Genomic DNA, 23,264 nt, shown 5'->3' with positions numbered 1-23,264 from the left:
TAGACCAAACAACTAATCGATTAATTGAGAAATTAATCAACAGATTAATCAACAATTGAAATAATCATTAGTTGCAGCCCTTGTCAGAGGACTCTTTGAGGATTCTGTAAATACCTTCAGAACAGATATGTATGTTGATTAACAAACTTCTGGATTCTTAAAAGATGGACTGGTACTTATTTTTTTCAGAGAAACAGATGTTTAGCACTGTGACTCGAATTTAATGGTAATACAGTTGTAAAACTGGGGCTAATGAATTTCCTCCCAATCCAGTCAGAATTTATATGATTAAACTAAAGTTAACTACAACAACCATCATCAATAAGTCCAGGTCTCTAAGTAGTCGTACTATAATAATCAGGACAAATAAATCAGAAATGAGCCACCACAAGGAATTAAATATTATGCGGTGATGTATTTAAAAAAAATACTTGGGACAGTTTATTGTGAAATAGATTTTCGGCTATCATCCAGCCCAGAAATACCTCTTTTAAAGGACTCACAAAAGAATAAAAACAATTATATTGGTGATGATGATATGAGTATCTTATAGTTATTTTAGAATAAATGCACTTTAAACAAAAATCTCAAAAGAGTATCAGTAAAGCTCGTGAATGAAGTGTTGGTGGCCAGATAATATTTTTTTTTCTTTCTAAGATCTACTGACTGAACTCTTGTGGTTCACCTCTCCTTCTTTATCCTTGAACAGCAATTACACCCCTCAAATTGCTGGTGGGTGTTGCTTCTCTCAGAGACTGGAAATGTTTTTTTTTTTTCTCATTCTTTCTTTTTTTCCCCCTCTTGCTTCTGAATAAGATGACAGACAGTCTTTACGCGAAATAACAGGGTTTGGAAATAAGAGGCTGCCAAAGCACGTCCCCAGCTCTCACTAATAGCGTGGAAATTGCAATTAATGTCCTTAATGGTCTTTAGTCAACCTTTTATCATGATTTGAGAAGGCCTCCATTTTAAAGAGCTATTTTTTTATTGTGATAATTTATTCTTTTATCAACCATCTCAGGGGTATATTCTGAGATATATGAAAGGTCTGCGTATCCTGTGTTTCATCTCCTCTGTTTATCTCACATTATGTCAGCCGTTTGGAGAGAAAAATGAGGGAAGCGGCGCGATAATATTTTTAATGAAGAGTCTCTTAAAAACAGTGTTTGGCAGTTTTTTCGTGCCGACTGTAAAGTAGCAGTCGGACAGAAATGACTGCTGGTGAAGAAGCTTGGTAGATTTCATATTTGCATATGAATTTAGACTTTACGTAGTAATGTTATTACTTTAAGGACCACATATACAGACTCAAAGCCCCTCCTATCTGAAATTTACGCTGTTTTCTACATACTGAATATTTTTAAAAAGCAATACACACAGTAACACGTGACCAGAGTGATGTAATATATCCTGTTTTATTCATTTGAATTAAAGGATAAGGCTGGGGATATTCTATATTTATGTTATTGTCAACAAATCCCATGAAAAGAACAAAATACACAATGTGTTAGTCTGTCTCTCAATTAGGGGTGTCGTGATATAACAGTATTGACGATAACTTTAATATTTAAAAATATTGATATCATGTTACACATATGATAATATTGTGTAAATAAGCCAGCGCCTCTTAAATCACTTTATATATACAGTTATATATATAACTGTATATACAGTCTGTAACCATAACTCTATATATAAAGTGATTAAATATACAGTTATGGTTACAGACTCTCTCTCCACCTCACTGCACTTGTATTTTGAGTGTAATTTATTTGCCTAAAAAGTGACAAAATGCACAATAAATGGATTTGACTTATATAATTTTTTTGAATTTTCTATAGATATCGCGATAATATCATTACCGTGAATTCTTTTGGCAACGATAATCGTACAAATCTGATATCGTGGCAGCCCTACTCTCAATAATTACTCTCTGTTTGTTAAATATGAAGCTACAGCCAGGAGACGTTAGCTTAGCACAAAGACTGGAAACGGGGAAACCGGCTATTTCCAAAAGTAACAAAATCTGCCATTGTACAGATTAAACAAAAAAAGCAGTAAAACATCTGGATCCGGCTGTATGTGGAGTTTTTTTTTTAACTTTGGATAGAGCCAGCTAAGCTAAACACCTCCTGGCTCCAGCTTCATATTTATTGTAGAGACATGAGAGTGTTATCAATCATCTCATCTAACTCTTGGCCAGAAACCGCATTTCCCAAAATGTCAATTAAAGTATAAAGCTGGTTATATTGTATAAATATATATAGTGCATTTAAAAAAAAAACTCAGTACTTTCCTAAAACCGTTGGGCATTGTAGTTTTTAACAAACATTACTCAAACAGAAGTAAATGGTGCATTTGTTGGGGACTATTTTCAGTGGCGGATGGATACACATTTGATGCTCTAGTGAGTATTTACAACAGAGGGACAGTCAGTGTATGTGGGATGACTCAAAACAAACAACTACAGTGCCCATGTTCATGGTAATGAAGAAACATGGCGTCCAGCCCAACATTGTGACTCACTAGTGTGTTTTTAATAGTTTTTGGACAACAATGGAGCTCAATGGCACAGAGGAATACGATGTATCAGGCTTTGTCTACACAGGCGGCACTTGTTAGTGGGATCAGTTCGTTGTTTGTTTTGGTCTTCATGGGATTTGCTGCCAGCCAGTAAGAAAAATATAGAATAGTGCCAACTTTACACCTTGTTTCCACATAGCTCTGTGTACGTATGTGAATCAACCAGAAGTCCATTCATTCCTATGGGAACATACGTGAACTCTGATGCGTTTGCGAAACTCCTCCTTCCGTTTTTTGCGGACCGTAATTTGCCTCAAGTACGTTAAAAAATGTTTTGCTGCAGATTACGGACAGACGGCACTGCATTGTGCTTCCTGTGGAATTAGCAAATGAATAACTGATTGATGAATATAATACAGCTATATTTATAATTTTTTTCTAACTGAGAAGTTTGACGGCATATTTAGCAGTTTTGTGAACCATTTTGTTAAAAGACGTATGAACAACTATATGCAACTATATGTGCAACTACTTCCTGTCTTATCTTTACAGACAAATGGTGGCTGGCAAGATGCTCCGACTCCTTCGTCAGTGACATCGCCCACAGAAGGACCCGGAAGCGTTCATTCGGATACTTCCAACTGAATATATCCATCTCTACACCTCATCTACAAAAACCATGGACTGACCTTGCTATTCACAGTATTAAACAAAGGAGTTGACTGCCCCACAGTTTGGAGAGGTACTGTCAAATCCTAACCAGAATAAAATAAGTAATATTTCCTCTGCTTATAACGTTGGACATTTGGGATACAAACAAAAAGTTTCACAATAAAAATACCGCAATCAATGGAGACGTTTGTACAGATTTCACATTATATTCAGAGGGCTGGGGTTACTTATTCACTCGTAATGTTTTCACTCATAATGATGAAATGATATGATAAAGTAAATAAATCAAATCATTGGTTTTAACTGAAAATACTTCATTCTACCTCTCAGCCACTAAAAAAAAAGTAGAAAAAATATGTCAGTGACCATTATTTGTTTTGTAAAAATGAAACTTTTGTCTTTGCAAGCAAGAGGCACATCTTCTTACTTACATTTTGTTGTCTCACCTATTCTATGGTACGCCATTTAGACTTAAATATTGCTCAGTTGTTTACAATGTGTGCTTGATAAAAGTATGTTCATCTTCCCCCTCTGTCTCCGACGAGTCAAAACAGAGTTCTGTCAGGAGATTTTACCTCTAAGGTAACCCTGTGAAGTATGTTATCTGTAAAACAATAAATAAATACTTGTCATCAAATCGGACAAGCTTGACATCATTCATTAAGATGGAGGATATATCAACTTAAAAACGAATTATTTTTCACTCTGTTGGTTTTGGTTCTGCAGCATATTGGTAGAGTGACAGGAATTTTGTCTTTTTCTGTGGATCTATGCTGGACAAGGAGAAAACTTTGAAAAATTTACTTGAATCCTTTATGATATTTAGGGCTTGAGCACCGACAACATCGGGCAGCAAAGGCCATATTGAAACTGAAGGAATTATCATTAAAATGAATCGCATTTTTGAGGGCCTTATGGTGCTCATAAAGTTGTTAAACTGTGCACACTTGTCAGACGTGGTGTAAAATGTATTATTTTAAGAGTCCCGGGTTTGGGTGTTGCAAAATTGCTCGCTAGCGTCCCCTACAAATTTGGAAAAATTGAGCCCCTCGTTCAGGTTTCACCTACATGTATGAAATTTTGTAGGCACATGTAACATGTGGAGATGCACAAAAAAGCCTCTTGGAGGTATGCCCAAAACCCAACAGGAAGTCAGCCATTTTGAATTCAATGTGCCATTTTTGCCCATTTTTGCCCATTTTTGCCCATTTTTTGGCGTTTTACAGGCCGTGTACGTTAACAAACTCCTCCTACAGATTTAATCAGATCGACTTCAAATCTGGTCAGGGCCATCTAAAGACCATAAAGATAAAAAATGATCAAACGTTTGCGTTTTCATGCGCTATTGGGGGTGTGGCGTGGTGGCGAAAATGCGCCTTTTGCCATAAAAAAGGACATTATTGGATGTACTTTGTCAAATTCGCTTCAAATTTCTCAGCCGTGATGACGGTACAGGCCTGAGGTCGTTTACATACCAGTATTGACTCATAGCCCCGCCCCCTACACGTTAGCCCCGCCCCTTATATAACTCATGAACCGTTTGTCGTAGACTCTTGTGGGAGGTGTCATTGCACTCAGTAGAGTTCCTGTTTTATTGTGCCTGGCTGCGACGACCAGCGTCCCGCCAGTACCCCCGACGGGCGTGAATGTGCGAGGGCCAGTTCATCGCTGCTTGCAGATTTAATTCTTATTTTCCCACCACCACCACTACAGAAGAAAAGTTTTTGACGATACCAAAATGCTGATGTAACCAAAACAAAACTGTCAAGAAAAGTGTGTCATCAAGTAGTCAGTTATAATATATTCTTTCATTAAATATATACCGCATTATGTCTTTTTCTTCTCATTTAAATCTCCGTCTTCTGTCATTTAGCTCTGGTGCTACAATCAAGTGAATAAACACTGTCCCATTGAGAGAAACACGAGAAGAAATATCACTTTCCATGGAAGAGAAAGTTTGTCAAGAACGTCTGTAACCGAGTTTGTTTTTCAATACATGAACCACAATCCACTTAAACAGGGAAGTCATTATGTTAATAGAGTTTTACGGTGGATCTCCTGAATCTACAGCGCAGGTCCAGAAATGCTTCAGCATGGAGCCGCTGATCATCGACATGAAAGAAGCATCTGGATTTACCTGAACTGCTGCTTCTCCTTCTAACGAGGACACTTTGATGTAAAGATAATGTTACGTTCCTCATTTTAATGAATGGTGTCCTCTTCTGGGCGTTTATTTACATATAAAGCATTCAAGTCAATATATTACTCTGCTGGTACTACTGCTTTAGTAAGCCTAGAATTGACACCAAAACAAATGTAGACATTTGAATTCATGCTTGTCTCAGTATTATCAAACTGATTTTTTTTTTCAGTATCAAACATTTATGAACATTGTAAATGTTACCCCATTAAGCACTAAAGAAGGGACGTCATTATGTCAAATAATGTGTTTTCTGAGCAGTCTAACCTTGTTTATAGACACTTTTTATGTTGTGTGGCCTATTTGTTATTTTGTTATTTTTTTATGGTGCTTAATGTAGGCTATTACTTTTTTTTTTTTTTTTGCTTTCCTACTCTCGTGAATTAGCTCATGAACTTTCAACATGTGTTTATGTGCACCGTTGTGCTTGACTTGCTTTGTTGGAAAGGGTTTTCAACACATTAAAAATGATATGTAATACAGCGAGATTATACATCAGCATTTTTTTTTTATTGTGGAGTTTACAAGAGAGCAAAGACTCATTTCATTTTGCGTCTCAGCATCACACGGAGGCATCCCAGTCTGTAATCACAGTCTCTGTTGTGATAACTGAAAGTCAACCAAGGTTAGTGACTGCCAGTAGACGTCAACCCTTTTATGGCTCTGCGTGTAACCCTGGCTTCTATTATGGCTCCTATCCAAAAGGGCTGTTTGTTTGTTTGTATTAGGAAGAATCTGGCGACACGATACGTATCATGATACAGAGGTCACGATTCAATATATAATGCGATTTTTTAAAATCAAATTTGGGGAAAACTGTCAAGAACACACCACCATATGCATAAAATCAGAGTAAAAAAAGAACAGTGTGATCTGCATTTATCACAGTCCCTGTAACATCAACATCATAGCGCTACTTTGAGAGGGCACATCTCTCTGCCAATAAAATAAAGTATTGACTGAGTTAATCTTTGTAAACTTAATTCAAAATTAAGAATTGATACAGTATCACAAAACATAATATCACAATTCTCAATACTTTCTATATTTTCTTACACCTCTACTATCCAACATGTTAGTATACATGCACTCAGAAAAACACCTGCACATTATGCTAAAATCTATTTTATGTAACAAAGGAGAGATACAGTATCAGTTTCTCTGACAGAAAGAAAGAAAGTCAGTGTTTGTCAGGTTTTCAGCTTTTTCTTTTATTTTCAGGAGTGAACAAACCTATTCAAAACCCATTATATCTAAAGATTAAATCTTTTATGAAGCAATACATGCACCAATGCATGACTGCAGTGAAAGATTGGTAATTTCTTATGAAGGACAATTAAGGATAAGGCTGGTGATATTTTATATTTATGGTATTTTCAACAAATTCCATGAAAAGAGCAAAACGTAAACAAAAATATTTTTATTTTCAACTTTCTTGCCCTATTTTTGGCACTCAGCTCCTAGCTCATTCATTCCTACAGTAAATTTATATATATATATAAAAAAAAAATGGCACAAATAGTTGCAATTAAAAAATAATAGCTCATAACTGGAGTTTTTTTTTTTTTTTGCAAATACCACTCAAACAAGCCAAAATATTGGATTTTTTTCACCCAGTGCAACAATGTGGGTCACTGACTACATTTACTTGCGCACTAATATTCCAATATTATTCCATATATGATACGGGTCATGTAAACAGCATGCCGTTTGGATATTCTGATTTAGGCCTTATTCCGTATGGAGCATTTTCCGACATTATTTTGGTTTTAGGAGCACTCTTTGATGTGTGAATAGTTTTTTTAACAACAATGGAGGTCCATTGCACTGAGGAATAAGAAAAGAAAGAAAAATATCCAACATATTGTATTTAGGTCATCTCACACTCAGTTTTTGTCATCATACATATCCAAAATCTGAAGGAGAAGTCACGTCCTTGAGAGATGCTCCCTTCAAATACTACAAACAACACCGCTGACACTATCTGGCTGGACAGTTGCATGTCTGACAGAATTACTTTCATAGCAACTGAATATTCATAATTGGCCCAACGACAGCGGCGAGGGTACGAGGGGAGCAGTTGGTTTCATAAGTCTGCGGACGGTCACAGGCCTTGACTGCTGAGCGAGTGTGAAATGCCAAAGCCAGACTGCCCCCCTTGCGCCTGGAGGGCAGCGAAGGAGCCGGCCTGCTCTCGCCAGCAGAGAGGGGCGTCAAAAACAATGTGACAAGACTTCATCCCAAAAACATCTTCTGGCTTCGCCCGGTGCTCAGACACTCATCAGCTTGATTATCACAACATCAAGCCTGACGCAGAAACAGAAAATGTGAAATAAGTTGTGCAGAGAACTATAATTTTTGAGGGATTTTTGTCACGCAGCGTAGTTTTTACACCTCCTCGTTTCTCGGGGGTGGTGACACAGTGCACGCTGATTGAAATCTAATGTTGCTGTTGACATCTGCCTCCCCAGCTGTCATTGTCCCACTGTTTATAATTACAGCTGCTGTAGAGGAGCATGGGTGGGTGGCTCAGACACCTTGTCTCCCCCTCTCAACGGAGACCAGCAGACTGCCCTAATGTGCAGTGACACAACAGCCCAGACCCCGCTGCTGCTGCTTCTGCTGCTGCTGCTGCTGGACTCACTGACCACACGAGTCCCTGGGTGGTTCCTCCTAAATTCACTCATTCACACACTGTCACACAGACACCAATTATATTGTGCGCAGGAGACTGGGTGTGGCATGTAGAGCTGTTAAATTACAGGCCGTCAAGTCTTTCTTTTCTCTTGTTTAGGCAGACTGGATGAGACAATGTTTGAGAATATTCAACACAGTGTAGGCCTATGCATTAAAATATGGGCATATTGAATCAGATTACAACAAAAGATTTGAACTAAATCAGTGTACAAAAAGGCCTGAAGGGTCTGTCCCTCTCCACAAGATGGCGATGTTAACTCATGTGTTATCCACTAGATGAAGGTGGTATTTAAATAATTTCATTATTGTCTACTAGGAAATTTGTGATCAGTTTTATTGGCACACAACTGAAACTAATCTGCTTGTATTCTACTTTTTGCATAATTTGTTTTTCCCCTTGCAAACTCTACTCTAACATTTGTTTTGTCCCCAGGGTGATGACACAGTCGTCTGTTTGTCTTTCCTGCTGACCTCTCTCTTCTTCTCTCCCTCTGCCGTGCAGATGATTATCATTCTCACATCTGATGTATGTTCCTGTCTTTTTTAAACCGTGATAGTTGAATTATTTCTTTGTTTGAGGTTGAGCATTTCCATGTAACTTTATACTTCTACTTCTACTACAATTCAGAGGGAAGTTGTACTTTTTACTAAACTACATTCCTTTCATAGTAGTTGTAGATTAAGATTTTACATCTAAAAACATGACAGCTTCTTAAATATGATGTATTACTATGGATTTAATAACTCTATGTTTATGATGTTAAAATGCTGCTTATACATTAAAGCCTCAGTAATAATACTCCAGTAATACATACAGTAGTAACTCTGAAAGGAGTTAAGAAAAAGAAAGAATAAGAAAAACTCACTATTCAGCCAAACTGTTTGAGCGATTTTGAAAAATTCTTGTGCTATTAGTATACTTCTTTTGAACTTAAAATAAGAGAGTATACTTTCAGTTTACTTTTTATGTACTTATCAGAGATATACTTAAAAAAAAAAGTATACATAAGTATACTTGGCTCATACTGACAAGTAGCCTATACTTAAAAGTCTAATTATACTTGGTTTATACTGACAAGTATACAAAAAAGTCTAAGTATATTTGGCTTACACTGACAAGTATACAGAAAAGTCTAAGTATACTTAGCTTATACTGACAAGTATACAGAAAAGTCTAAGTATACATGGCTCATTCTGACAAGTACACAGAAAAGTCTAAGTATACATGGCTCATTCTGACAAGTACACAGAAAAGTCTAGGTATACTTGGCTTATACTGACAAGTACACAGAACAGTCTAAGTATACTTGGCTTATACTGACAAGTACACAGAAAAGTCTAAGTATACATGGCTCATTCTGACAAGTACACAGAAAAGTCTAGGTATACTTGGCTTATACTGACAAGTATACAGAAAAGTCTAAGTATACATGGCTCATTCTGACAAGTATACAGAAAAGTCTAAGTATATTTGGCTTACACTGACAAGTATACAGAAAAGTCTAAGTATACTTGGCTTATACTGACAAGTACACAGAAAAGTCTAAGTATACATGGCTCATTCTGACAAGTACACAGAAAAGTCTAGGTATACTTGGCTTATACTGACAAGTATACAGAAAAGTCTAAGTATACATGGCTCATTCTGACAAGTATACAGAAAAGTCTAAGTATACTTGGCTCATACTGACAAGTAGAGAAGTGTTGGCTTATACTGACAAGTGTACAGAAAAGTGTTAGTATACTTGGCTTATACTGACAAGTGTACAGAAAAGTGTTGGCTTATACTGACAAGTACACAGAAAAGTCTAAGTATACATGGCTCATTCTGACAAGTACACAGAAAAGTCTAGGTATACTTGGCTTATACTGACAAGTATACAGAAAAGTCTAAGTATACATGGCTCATTCTGACAAGTATACAGAAAAGTCTAAGTATACTTGGCTCATACTGACAAGTAGAGAAGTGTTGGCTTATACTGACAAGTGTACAGAAAAGTGTTAGTATACTTGGCTTATACTGACAAGTGTACAGAAAAGTGTTGGCTTATACTGACAAGTATACAGAAAAGTCTAAGTATACTTGGCTTATAACAAGTATACAGAAAAGTCTAAGTATAATTGGCTTATAGACCTACTTACTTAATCTTTGAATCAATATATACTTAAGAATAGTATAATTAAGTATTCTTGGCTTATAGGCCTACAGAAAACAATACTTGGCTTGTAGTTGTTCTTACTTTTTGCAAGCCCAGAGAACTTCCACCAAAGAAAAAAATAAACATTTCAGCTGCAGTGCAAACATGGGTTAATTGAAAGTGGTGGCAGCAGCAGCCATGCATGTGGTAAATAGTAGTAGTGTTATGTTGCCCCTGGTGGCAGCAGGACTGTATAACACAACACAACAGAGAGGGATGCAAACTGTTTGATAGTTTCAGGGAACATTCCTCCACCCGGATGCTCCTCCTCCTCCTCCTCTCTCCACACGGTGTCAGCTCCCTCTGAAAGCTGCTCCACCACTTTCTAAAGAAGGAGAACAACATGGCAGACTCAGCCGTCCAATCTGACGCAGGAAGCGGCGGGATTGTGGTAATTACAATAAGACAAACATTGAAAGCAGTGAAAGTGGTGCATGGCGTCCGAGAGAGCGCGCAGGAGAAAGTTTGCTCCTCCATGCATGCAGCCAGATTTACTCCCAGCAGAGAGAGGCACACATGTGTCTCAGGCAGTGCAACTATACTTGTTTTGGTGTTTTAACTACTTGTAGACAACAACCTAATGTTTGCATTTCTCCTCCCAGATTAAGGATGACTGGCCAGGCTACAGTTTAGAGCTCTTCAGCTATCCAGCTCACTACACTGGAGCTTTAGACTGTGTCTTCATCCCTCATGGCGTCATTATGGACAGGTACAACACATCACTAACTCACATCCTGCTGCTGCTGCCTGGATATAACAAATACACTGTCTACTGAGCCTCCCAGATGTTGCTGCTGCACGGTGGAGTCAAAACTACGTGACGTTTGACACATCTGAGGGATTCTGGGGAGATTTAGGGGATATGTGTTGTGGCTTTAAACAGTTGGGTTTTTTCAGCATAACTTCTATAAAATGATCACTAACACTGAAAATCCCCAAACAACTCACAAACAGACCATTATAAATCATGCTGAGAGCGCTATGCCACACAATTCCTCACAGTTAATGTAACTATGATAGTAGAAAATGTATAGAGATTTAAATGTACATCTGAATCTTGATCTGCATCAAATACACAGTGATAGACATGTGTCTCGATTAATATATTTAATCGCATGATTGTTCATGATTAATCAAGATTAATCACAAATTAATAGCACATTTTTTTTTATCGGTTCAAAATGTACCTTAGATTTTTCGATGTTTATTTCTTGTTTTATTTGTTTGTCTTTAAAAAGAATAAATTATTAGAAAAGATGGTAAAGAGAGAGAGAGAAGAAAAACGAATTACACGCACTAGCAGACATCCATAGACAAAGTTGTGAAATAGAATTAAGATTCATATTATTATATCATCAATAAAAACTCATTTGTAAGCAATTTACAAAGATAATCCATAAGAAAAATGGAAAATCTCCCGTAAAGGGAGATTTGTCAAGTATTTAATATTCTTATCAACATGGGAATGGACAAATATGCTTGCTTTATGCAAATGTAAGTATATATTTATTATTGGAAATCAATTAACGACATAAAACAATGACAAATATTGTCCAGAAACCCTCACAGGTACTGCATTTAGCATAAAACAATATACTCAAAACACAACAGCTGTCAGTGTGTCAGTGTGCTTACTTGACTTTGACTTGCCCCAAACTGCATGTGATTATCATCAAGTGGGCATGTCCGTAAAGGGGAGACTCGTGGGTACCCATAGAGCCCATTTTCATTCACATATCTTGAAGTCAGAGGTCAAGGGACCCCTTTGAAAAATGGCCATGCCGGTTTTTCCTCGCCAAAATTTAGCGTAAATTGGAGCGTTGTTTATCCTCCTTCACGACAAGCTAGTATGACATGGTTAGTACCGATGGATTTCTTAGGTTTTCTAGTTTCTAGCTTTAAAACTGAGCCTGTTACACCCTAAAAATTGCAAGTCGCGTTAAAGAAATTATTGGCGTTAAACAAATTTGCATTAACTCGTTATTATCAAGTTAACTTTGACAGCAGTAGTTGAAATCAATATGAAAATATTAATATTTTTTTCCAGTAGTGACTAATCACTTAAAAAAGGTGCAAAGTGCTCAACTGTTATGTAACACATGAGACAAAACTTGTCAAACATGTAAAACAGGGCAACAAGAAAAATAACAAGAAATTTCTTACTTTAACTATCGATTGTCAAAATAGTTGCGATTCATTTTCTGTCAACCTTTGCAGGTAGAGTCAGAATCATTCATTAGGTCTACATTAGTATGTAAACCAAAAACACAAAATATTCACATTTCTATATTTCCCCATTGAAATTTGAATGTTGCCCAGCTCTATTAAATTAGTTCTTGTGTTTTCAAAGAAAATCTGCTCCAAAAACAGATCACATGTTCTTCAGCCTGTGACCTAACCTCCCACCAAACTCTATTGAAACTTGTTACTGTTTTTGAGATAAAATGCTAACAAACAACAAACAGGAGTGTAAACATCACTCTGCTGTCTGGACAGATAGTTGTGATAAAGAGACTCCTGGCCTATGGACTGAATCTGAGAGCTGAAGTCCTGTAAGACGAGACCACAACTTTTCTTTTAAAGAGGAAGTTCACTTTTCACGACGTTGTTTACAGGACAGAACGTCTGGCTCGAAACATCATGGATGACCTGGGGGACCATGACATCGTGGTGCTGTGCGTGCTGAAAGGAGGCTACCAGTTCTGTGCCGACCTGGTGGACCGGATCAAGGCGCTCAGCCGCAACTCCAACCGCACCCTCCCCATGAGGGTCCACTTCATCCGGCTCAAGAGCTACCTGGTGAGCCTCTGCCTGCTGCCACACAGGCTGCTCTCAGACGCCGACAGTTTGACACGCTGTGGCATGTGTGAGAATGCAGAGGCACTCTCCGTCATGCTTAAGATTATCGGTCATGATTATTCCCACGAGTCCCATGACTTAGTCAGAAGATGTTTGTCATATTTTATAACAAATTATGACAGTGGTGTATTTGTGTAACTTTGCCTTCAATGTGCTGTTTTCATGTGAGAAAAATACAACACACTTGGAAATTAGTATACAGATGATATTATGTGACTAGTATATGCGATAAAATACACTTTGACCTTAAATTCATCATTTGTTTCAAGTTTGGGAGATGATCCCTGTCCATGAATGTGGCAATCGTTATGAAAAACACTACCTAGTTAATGTAGTCTCGTCCAATAATGTGCTTTACTTAAAAAGTAGGAATCACCTCTTTAACCCTTGAATGTAATTAAGAAAAAAGCAATGGAAAATATTTCTTTTTGCATTTTTGATGTTTTTGGAGCAATAATAACAATAATCAATGTTTTTTTTAAACAGACCCCACAGTTTTTTAATATAAGCCTCTACCAAACAGTTGAGACCTATATTACTAACCATGTACTGTTATTATGCTATTAATAGGTTAATATACTATACCAATCATTTGTTTCCATAAAATTAGTAGTGTTACCAGTACTAGTATTATTTCCATGTATTTATTCTAGATATTTGCCATATTTACAGTAGGGTACTTTGAAAACATCTCAGAAATGGTGAAAAATCATACTGATATAATTTTTTTCATAGAATATATAATGATAAAGCATGTTTTTAGACAGTAGAAAAATCATACTTCGCAATTAATTATTAAACAGTACTTAATTAAGTATTAATAAAAAAATATTTCTATAAAGCAGAACAAAAAGTATTTGAAAAATATATATACCCACATTTTTCAGGATGACATATATTATCACATTGGTATTATCACAACAGTGTCTAACCCATCTAAACCTTCAGAAAAATGTTTGGTTGCTGATTTTTGCTTTTCTGAATTTTTATTTCCTCAGAACGACCAATCGACGGAGGATCTTCACATAGTCGGAGCAGAGGATTTGTCCTTTTTAGCTGGAAAGGTAATGCTCTTCTCATCTACACCATTGAAAACAGCTCAACTCTTGATAAAGAACTGCAGAATCTACTGAAACATTATCAGAAGCTCTATTACAATAAAACAAACTCTGACAAGTGGCATGGAGAAGGCGGGTGTTGATAGACGGCAGCCTCAAGAGGGCAGCCTTCCCTCTAATCTGCCATCTCCCTCTCCGTCCAGAGGAAACAGTTCAGTGCTTCTGTAAAGGAGATCAAAGATGGCAGTTTGTGACAAACCCAGCGGTGATCAGATACCAACTGTTGTAATGTAATTATTTAAAGACCTCCTCCACTTTATCTCAGTGGAAACAAAACGTAAAATCTGTGTAAATGGGAGGATATACCCGCTATCACAGTAGATCAGGAGGATGACAGCGGGCTAGTTGTTACAGGCTCACACTTCATCTGGTTATCTTGTTATCATGTGATCAAAATCACTGGGCGGGAGTATGTAGGTGTGTGTGTGTGTGCTGACTGTTACGGGATGACACCGTGTACTGTATACTATTTACTATAGGTGAAATGTCCGACCTGATCCAGTGCATCCCTACTGTAATCTTTGCTTTTTTTCTTGTGACATACTGTAGAGCGGAGGGGTTCTCAGTTGGTTGCAATCTGCAACCACATCGCCAAATCCAACACACTGTACCTTTTTAAGAAGCTAGATCGAGAGAATGTTTGAAAAATGACATCGTGAATTTGTTTTTCATTTGCACATAGCTTATACGGTAGCATTTAAAACATCATCACTCTCCTGAATCAATTATTTCAGCTTTTGCGAGCACAACTGGCGTGCGCGACTTCCCATTAGATCTGATTTGTAGCTTTCGTCCAGGTGTTCCTTCAGCTGATGTAGACATTAAGAAATTATATAACAGTCTGTCTGTGAGAGCGCACGTTTGCAGCTTGTTTGCATGCATGCACGCACCTTTATCTTTTTCTCTCCACACATCTGTGCTGACAGTATCTGCATATGGGTGTGTGTGTGTGTGGACAGGGATGAATTACTCAACCACTACTACAGGAGTCATAAGTCAGCAAGAGTATTTCTAGGTAATATAAATCAGCTGATCTGAACACTCACAGTCACCCCCCTCTGGCTGAGCACACACACCCACTCTCTTACACTAATATGCCCCGTAGCCAGGCGTGGCATAAATGCCTGAAACATGAATAGGATATGAGGTAGTAAGTTTGAGTCATTGCCGGCTGCTTCGCTCACAGTATTTGAAGTGTGCGTGTGAAATCCCTGAGCTCCCTGTGATGTACGGCTAAATTTAGTCACCTGTTTGTAACAGAGCGCTGCGACGTTTTGCCGGTAGAAGTAAACTAATTGTGTGTCAAGGTACATATTGCATAGTTTATGTTACGCCTTCACCTCCCTACAGTGTATCTGACAGTAGCTTCCCCTTTAATATATATAGCTCAGTCCTTTATATTTCTCCAGAGTTTACTGCACTCTAAATAAATCTGTATGAATAATGAGGCCCAAACAAAGCACGACTACATGCTTGGCTCAATCCTTTGTTTGAAAAGTAGAGTACAGTTACATGGCAGTTCAAGTTTTTTTTTTTTATGTTGACCTAGAAAGGTTGAACTGAAGCTTGGATTGTGACTCTTAATATATATAGTGGCCAGTTGTCTCCAGTTGATTAGACAAACATTTGCAGAATCTCAACTATTTCAGTGTGACATTCAAAGACGGACTGTAGGGACACGGATTTCCAATGTGGACAAGGCTGACATCTTTCTGCTGCATTCATTTCCTCATATCATAATGTAATAACAGCCTTACTGATACAGCTCCTGCTTTAATAAATGTGGTTGGTTATTGCCCATGTTTCAACACTTCTGCTTTTAAGAAGCTCATAGATGATCATTTCCTTTCAGATTTATTTTAAGTACAGTCAGGGCTCAACAATGAGGATTGCCCACTTGCCCTGAGAAAGTAAAAAATGCCACTTTGGGCTAGTAAAACTAGCAATTCACTTGTCCGATCGGCATTTCAATTATCCTGGAAACAGGAGTTTAGTTGGGTAGCATTAGAGGATGTGGGCAAAACGCCAGATTAATTTACTTAAATAAAGATTAAAAATGAGATTTAACTTTGGTCTTTGTTGTTATTTGATAACCGCTAATAAATAAAACAATTCATATAGAAGCAAGTAAAGATTGACTTTGGGCAAGTAGATTTCTGACCCACATTAACATTGAACCCAGATAGGTAGTTCTCTCATTTTTTAAGATGTAAGATGTGTAAATTGTTACTTGATTAGATCACCAGCTTGACAGATTTTTACATTAGTCTATGCGACTGATATCTTCGAATGTATGTGTGACTGATTAGCAGTTTATCTGTTCCTAACCGAGAATAATTGTTTGCTTCCCTCCCTCTCTCCTCTCTCCAACATGCTCTCATAAGAACGTACTGATTGTGGAGGTGAGTCAACCATGTTTTTTCAACTCTTGTTTTTCCTCCTTACCAAAAGTGCACCTATTGTATTTCTTGCCGTGGCTGGTTATCCAGGTCAAAAGGAGCCATTTAAAGTTTTATTTCCTTCTACGGGACAACATGAGGAAACTTTTTTAATTGGCTGACCTATATTTTGGAAATAAGAGCTGTGTTCATCATAAACTTTCTCTTGTTAGCCTGTTATTTATTTATTTACCCGGATTCCCCATTAGTTAGTATCACAGTAGAAACTATTCTTCCTGGGGTTCGTACAAAAACACTACATCACAATGTAAAAACAAATATGTAATTAAAATCAAAAACAAAACAAAGAAAACAATAAAATCAACAACAATGAAACTGCTAATGACAATAATAACAAAACAACAAGTACCCACACCTTGAAAACATCGATACAGCTAAAAAAACGGCGTATACAGTTGCCGAAATATAAATATACCAAGAAAATTCCTCATTAATGATCATATAGTCAGATATTATGTATCAAAACGTGTCATATTTGCAGAGGGACTGGTGCTCTGTGCCTCAGGTGTTTCTTTAAACTCTTTTTAAAAACAGGTTTACTTGTTAAATGTGTGTCATGTGTTTTCATTCCTCTGAACACAACAGTATTGGGGAAAAGGTGCACTCTGGAAGGAATGACATTTACAGGGAATAAATCAATGTGGTCATTCAGTCATGGTTGCTTACTGAATGTAGACATCGCATGATTAAACATTTTCAAACAACAGTCATTAGTCAGTGCTCAAACATCTGTGAAATTTGCCCCTGCAGCCATTCATTGACTCTGGCTGCTATTGCAGTAAGTAATGGAAATTTCTTTATTGTAGCATTTTCAAATGAATTTCTTTGATACCCAGTATGACAATTGCCTTTTAAATATGACGCCCAATTAACAATGGATCAAATGGCCATGTGTAATGTGAAAAGGGTTTCTGCAGAAACTATGATGAACTATCACAGAGAACTATTACCCAACTCTCTAGTTCCCTTCAGCTCTTTGTTTTGGTTTTACGGCGCGCAAATTTACGGATTTAGTGAATCATTTTTCATCTACTTATACTTCATCGAATTTTCTAGAATCAGCTTTTTACTTTTTATTGAAGTATTCAACTAGTGCTTGACGTGCCAGTACTCCCCTTATTATTCATATGTTGGCGTGTGTATCATCTGGTATCAGTAATCTCTATTAGGTTACATTCTGAATCTCTGCAGTGAATAAAAAATACTAGGAGATATTGGGTTTGGGGGTCCTCCCCCAAGAAAGTTTGAAAGTTTTTGACTTAAAACTGCAGTTTCACTTCATTTGGACCATTATAATTATTATTATTACTATAGATAACGCCCACAGAGCTTAAAGACAAAACTTGTTATAGTTGCCCTGTAAAATCATATTCTGTAAATCAAAAGAACAGATTTAAAAAACTTTTAAACAATGTTTCATTGATTATATTTATTCACAAATATAATAAAAGGTATGACGAGAATTATTTCACAAATCGGATGTGAACATTGTATTGATGAATTACAGCACCCTCGTTCTCTCCCCCCCTCCCCGGTGCCGTGCATTGGCTCGTCCAGATGTTCTCCACATTGTTTTTATGTTCATACGGCTTTTATTAGGCGCGGCGCAAAAATGCTTGACCAAATGCAACCAGATATGGAGAGGACAGAAAAGAGTACCAGCAGCTTTTGATATGATATTTTTGATATTTTTTCTTATAGGACAATCTGTGAAAAGCTTTCTTATAAAAAAAGAACAGGCAACTTGTTGTTTTGATCTTTTTGTTTCATTAGCCTTGCATACTTCTTTCTTGAAGTTAAGAAATGGCATTCTACATGAGTAACAGGACGCTCTAGTGCTCTTTCCACCTGTCACAATTGAAAAATGTTTGGTGTAAGTGTGTGAGGACAATCCTTTTTTAAATGAGGGGCATGTTGACCTACATCTACATGACAAAGATGACAAAGCACACTTCTGTGGCTTTGTTCCACCACTACTATTACCTCTTCCTGATGCGAGAGGTCAGAGGCATTATTGTGTCAAACATCTCGTGTTAATTTCCCCTTTTTCCAGTATAAGTCATATTAGAGAACGATCATAAACAGTTACGTAACACAAGTACAGTGTGACCAACTTCTTCCTTCTCACTCCAGTGCGACATGAATGTGCATTTCCGTATTGGCAATCTCTGGTTTTCTCAATCCAGTTTTTCTAACTTTCCCTTTTTACAGGCCATTGTAGGCACCGGAAAAACAATGAAGACTCTCCTGAAGCATGTTGAAGCCTTCAGGCCCAAATTGATCAAAGTAGCAGGGTGAGTTATGGCTGTAAAGACCTCGAAACTAAACCAGCCCAGTTGTGTCCTGCTTTGTGAATCACTCACTTCTTACCGCCTCACAGTCTAGACACAGAGAGAGACCAAGAAGGAATAAGTGACGCAGGTTTTTTAAAATTAAAACCTGTCCTACGCGACAGGTAGAAAGACATATCATATGATAATGTATGCTTTTATTTTCCACAGATTGCTGGTGAAGCGAGTGCCACATAACGCGGCGTGTCTTCCTGACTGTACGTACCTGACCAACCCTTTTATGTTTTTATGAGTCAGTGGTTCATTCACACTTAAAACGATTGTTGCAGCTTGTTAGTCAGTGAGTCAGTGGACATTTTTCCAGCTAATGTTCCATTTTGTCTTTTGATTTCAGATGTCGGCTTTGAGATACCCGATCGGTTTGTGGTTGGATATGCCTTAGACTACAATGAGTATTTTAGAGACTTAGATGTAAGTCATGTCTTTTTTATCATAGACAACAGTGACTGTTTAGAGGAAGACGTCATAATGACTGTCTAAGACATTTCTGTGTTGACTGCTCTTTCTCTTTTTGTAGCATATCTGTGTGATCAGCGAAAGCGGGAAGACAAAATACAAGGTTTAAAAAGAGGCCTGCAAAAGGAAGCGACTGTCTCACAGATGTCATCTAACATGCAAGCCTGAACATTTTCCCCGAGATGCCATTCACTTACAGCTGCTATCGTGACATTTGATCTCAAGCATCCCCTGTTTTGTTATAACATTCCTTCTATGAAACGTTAATCTGTTTTAACAATAGACACTGACATTTAACTGGTAATTTTAGCAAAGCAAGCACATGCTTTACCATGTTTTTAAAGTTGCAACTTCATTCTTTGTGTTTACAGAAGTTATTCATGTGGAAAATGTTTAATGCTAGGGTACTGCTACTGTTTGCCTTTTGTTAGTGTGACTAACACAGATGTCATCTCAATTTAACTTCTTGTATGCAAATGTAAAGAACTTGATAATCATGACCTGTATTAATGTGAGAGATTGCTTTATGTGTGTGATTAGGTAACAAAGGAAACTTTTAAAATGAAAGGAACTTGTTTTATTGGGAAATAAGTGCCTGAATTTTTACATTTTCTTCATCTTTTCATTGCCTTTTTGGTGTTTCATTAGTTAGTTCTGTCACCTTTAATGCTCAGGGGCAAACAAAGTAGTTTTGTAAACACTAAGTGCGCTAACTACCTCATTTAGTTTTTTTTAGTATTTGAGGTGTAGTGGGATACTGTACTTTTGTCATTTCTGTATTTCCTTTTTTATAATTTATCATATCAGTAAAGTATTTTTTAGCATTCCTGTGTTAAACATCACTACATTATCCTCACATTCTCTGTTGACTTACAAAATGCATTTTCAAATGTTGATAAAATTAGTTTACAGTGGCGTCTTGGTCGAGCTTAGAAATAGAAAAAACGTGTGTACCTTGTGTGTTTTTCTTAGGCTGATGATATACAAAAGAGGGCTCTGAGTCATTGAAACATAATAAATGGTTTGTTTAAATCATGTCTTTATACCATCCTTCGTAGAAGTAGTAGTATTAAGCTGCTGGGGTGTTGTATGTGCTGGTGAGGATAATATTACAGAAAACGGTCTCCTTCCTGTCTCCTCAATTCCTAAAACTTTTGTTAACTGGTGTATATACTGAAGGAACCTTTTAGTTCCTTGAGAAGTAGTCCCTTGACTAAAATTAGCAGGAACTTCTTGGTGGAAACCCGGCTCATGATTGTATTTTTCTGGTAATAAGACCGGCCAAGGCTGCATCCTGAACCATTGGCTTACCATTCTTTGATAAAAAATGAATAGATAAACTTCAATTGAACTAGTAAAGGCACAAAAGAGAGTCTGTTGTGTTGAGCTGCTGTGCTCTTTGTACACACCTGACATATGACTCCCAGTCTTTACACTGGGAACACAAAGTGCCATAAAAACAAAACCGTTTTTTTTTCCCTCAGCACTGAGGTCTGCTGGGGATTACAGTGAACTGACTCTCTGACCTTTTAACTGACTTTAGCTCCAAGAATTAATGACTTGATGAAGTACGCTAATAGAATTACATTATTACCATCACCACATAGGTTACAATAGGTTTTAGTCAATACTTTTGTAAGTAGTGTAAGAAGTCTTCAGATTCTTTACTTGAGTAAAAGTAGCAATACCACACTAGAAATACAAACAATAAAAAATATAAAAATAAAAACAAATTGCTGACATTTAAGACACGTGTGTGTATGTGCGTATGTGTAAGTGTGTGTGCATACATGCATATAAGTATATGGATTAAAGCCATGTGTACGTAGGTGCAAGGTACACCTGTATCTGTTTGTGCAGACATACCGATTTATGTTAAGGTATATTGTATATCGATGTGCATGTTTGTATATTAATATTTGCCCGCTAGGTATTGTTATGTACATGTACAAATATCATGAATCAATTCAATTTAATTGTTTTGGAACTATATGTTCTTTTCTGTCAACATGAACTAATAAAAAGTTATTAACAAAAAAAAGAAATATTACAACAAAAATGTACTTACATTAACAAAAATAAGGTATGCAGAAAATTGGCCCCTATGTTATTAGACTATTATTAGTGATGCCTTAATGTGTCAATACAATTTTACTGTTGTAGCTGGTAGGTGGAGCTTATTTCAACTACTTTTAATGGTGTTTGGTTGTTCATTTTTTTTAAATACATCAACTTGTATAAGCTGTTCACATGTTTTGTGTGTGAAATCTAAACATGCAAAGAAAATAGTAGAAGTATGCGAGTTAGGCGAAGTTCAAAAGCAACCACATTTTCTTTTGTATGGTCCATACTTCAAAATCCAGATTTGTTTTGGTGCTCGGATGATGTCAAAATGGAATCCCTGTTTAATTTTAATGCTTATAAGTTGGCTACTTTTGTTTTTCAAGTTTGGAAAAATGTTAGGATGGTTTATTTGTTTAAGATAACAGATAAGATAAGATATTTCTTTTATTAGTCACAGGTAATTTGCATATACTGTATGTGTGGCGAAATTTGTTTAGTATTATTTGTAATTTATATTGCTACTCTGGTTTCTGCCTTTGTCTTTTCTTTATTTTTATAAATAATGGTGTCTAGATAATATGCCCAGCCCTGTTTGGGGTGGGCATATTATTTATGCATGACACAATAATAATAAAATCAAATCAGTAGCTATAGCTGTCAAATGTAAAGGAAAAAAAACATCCTCTGATATGTATAGTTAAGTATAAAGTAGCTCAAATGGAAGCAACCAAGTAAGGTACAAGTATGTTATTTTCCAAGGTTTATATCCACAGTAGAGTTAGTGGAAATAGAAACTGGCTGGACAGGACAGCTTTGTGAAAGTCTCCTCCCTAAACTGACCTCTGCAACAAAAGCTGCCAATCCCACGAACAGGTGGTCCCTTATGGTGCAGACAGAGGAATAAAAGGGACATTTGTCAAAAAAATCTGAGCATTTATTTTTGGTCTACAGAACGACCACAATCTGTTCAAAGGTTGTGTGTGTAGTAAGGGAGTCAAAGTGTTTAATTTGATCTGCTTTGGGGAGTATAGAGCAAAGATTATATGCTGCACATTCCTCATCCATTGCCATCCACATGCCAGCTCTGCTCGACCTCACTGTGAACCAGGACATGTGACTCCTCCTCGCTTAGCCTTGTTGTTTATATGAAACGAAAGCGGGTAGGATTGTGAAAAAGTCTGTAATATGAAATGTTGGAGTAGAGAGTGTGTTTGTGTTACTTCTACTTTTTTTGAAGTATCCAGACAGTGTGTGTTTGCTCCCGACTCCAGTTGAAAGAGTTAAAAAAAACACCACCTTTCTACTAGTGATGTGGTGGTCGCGAACGAGCCGGTTCAAAGAGCCGACTCTTTTAAGTGAACGATAATGGTACGTGTCCACAGGGGCGTTTTTTTATCGTGAGGGGACGCGATGCTTCCCAACATTGGACGCTTGGTGGGCTGTCACTAGACACAGGCTGTCCCCACCTGATTGGACGAAGGTTTTCCCTTCCCGTTGGCTGCTGCTCCCAGCTTTCAAACCGGAAACAGTATGGAGGCTCGTTTGGAAGCTTTCTTCTCTTATTTCACGAAAATAGTTCACAGAAATGTGTTTCTGAAAACATTTGAGGCGAGAAATAAGCCGCGCAGCTGCTGAATCTGTCTTTATTTTGAATCGACAACGTTTAT

The 23,264-nt window shown here is 37.2% G+C and overlaps 2 protein-coding genes across 5 annotated transcripts in view; both read left to right on the top strand.

Moving 5' to 3' along the window:
* LOC119499010 (pre-B-cell leukemia transcription factor 1-like) overlaps window positions 1-5,883 on the top strand; it is a 58,561-nt gene extending 52,678 nt beyond the window's left edge. For all 4 annotated transcript variants that reach the window (XM_037788193.1, XM_037788191.1, XM_037788192.1 and 1 more), the window contains one exon: window positions 3,076-5,883. Coding sequence is in view for 2 of the 4 variants with exons in the window: in XM_037788191.1 (XP_037644119.1) it covers window positions 3,076-3,168 (93 nt within the window). In the remaining 2 variants the exon portion in view is untranslated. The remainder of the gene's footprint in view (window positions 1-3,075) is intronic.
* A 4,621-nt stretch (window positions 5,884-10,504) lies between these two features.
* On the top strand, window positions 10,505-20,568 carry prtfdc1b (phosphoribosyl transferase domain containing 1b). Its single transcript, XM_037788212.1, has 9 exons — window positions 10,505-10,681; window positions 10,893-10,999; window positions 12,906-13,089; window positions 14,148-14,213; window positions 16,652-16,669; window positions 18,938-19,020; window positions 19,228-19,274; window positions 19,412-19,488; window positions 19,595-20,568. The coding sequence occupies exons 1-9, from the start codon at window positions 10,634-10,636 to the stop codon at window positions 19,640-19,642; spliced, it is 678 nt and encodes a 225-aa protein (XP_037644140.1). The 5' UTR covers window positions 10,505-10,633; the 3' UTR covers window positions 19,643-20,568.
* The last annotated feature ends 2,696 nt before the right edge of the window (window positions 20,569-23,264 follow it).

The sequence above is a fragment of the Sebastes umbrosus genome, chromosome 12 (assembly GCF_015220745.1).
Source record: "Sebastes umbrosus isolate fSebUmb1 chromosome 12, fSebUmb1.pri, whole genome shotgun sequence".
In the NCBI taxonomy this organism is placed as follows: domain Eukaryota; kingdom Metazoa; phylum Chordata; class Actinopteri; order Perciformes; family Sebastidae; genus Sebastes; species Sebastes umbrosus.
This window is presented reverse-complemented; position numbering and strand designations above follow the sequence as displayed.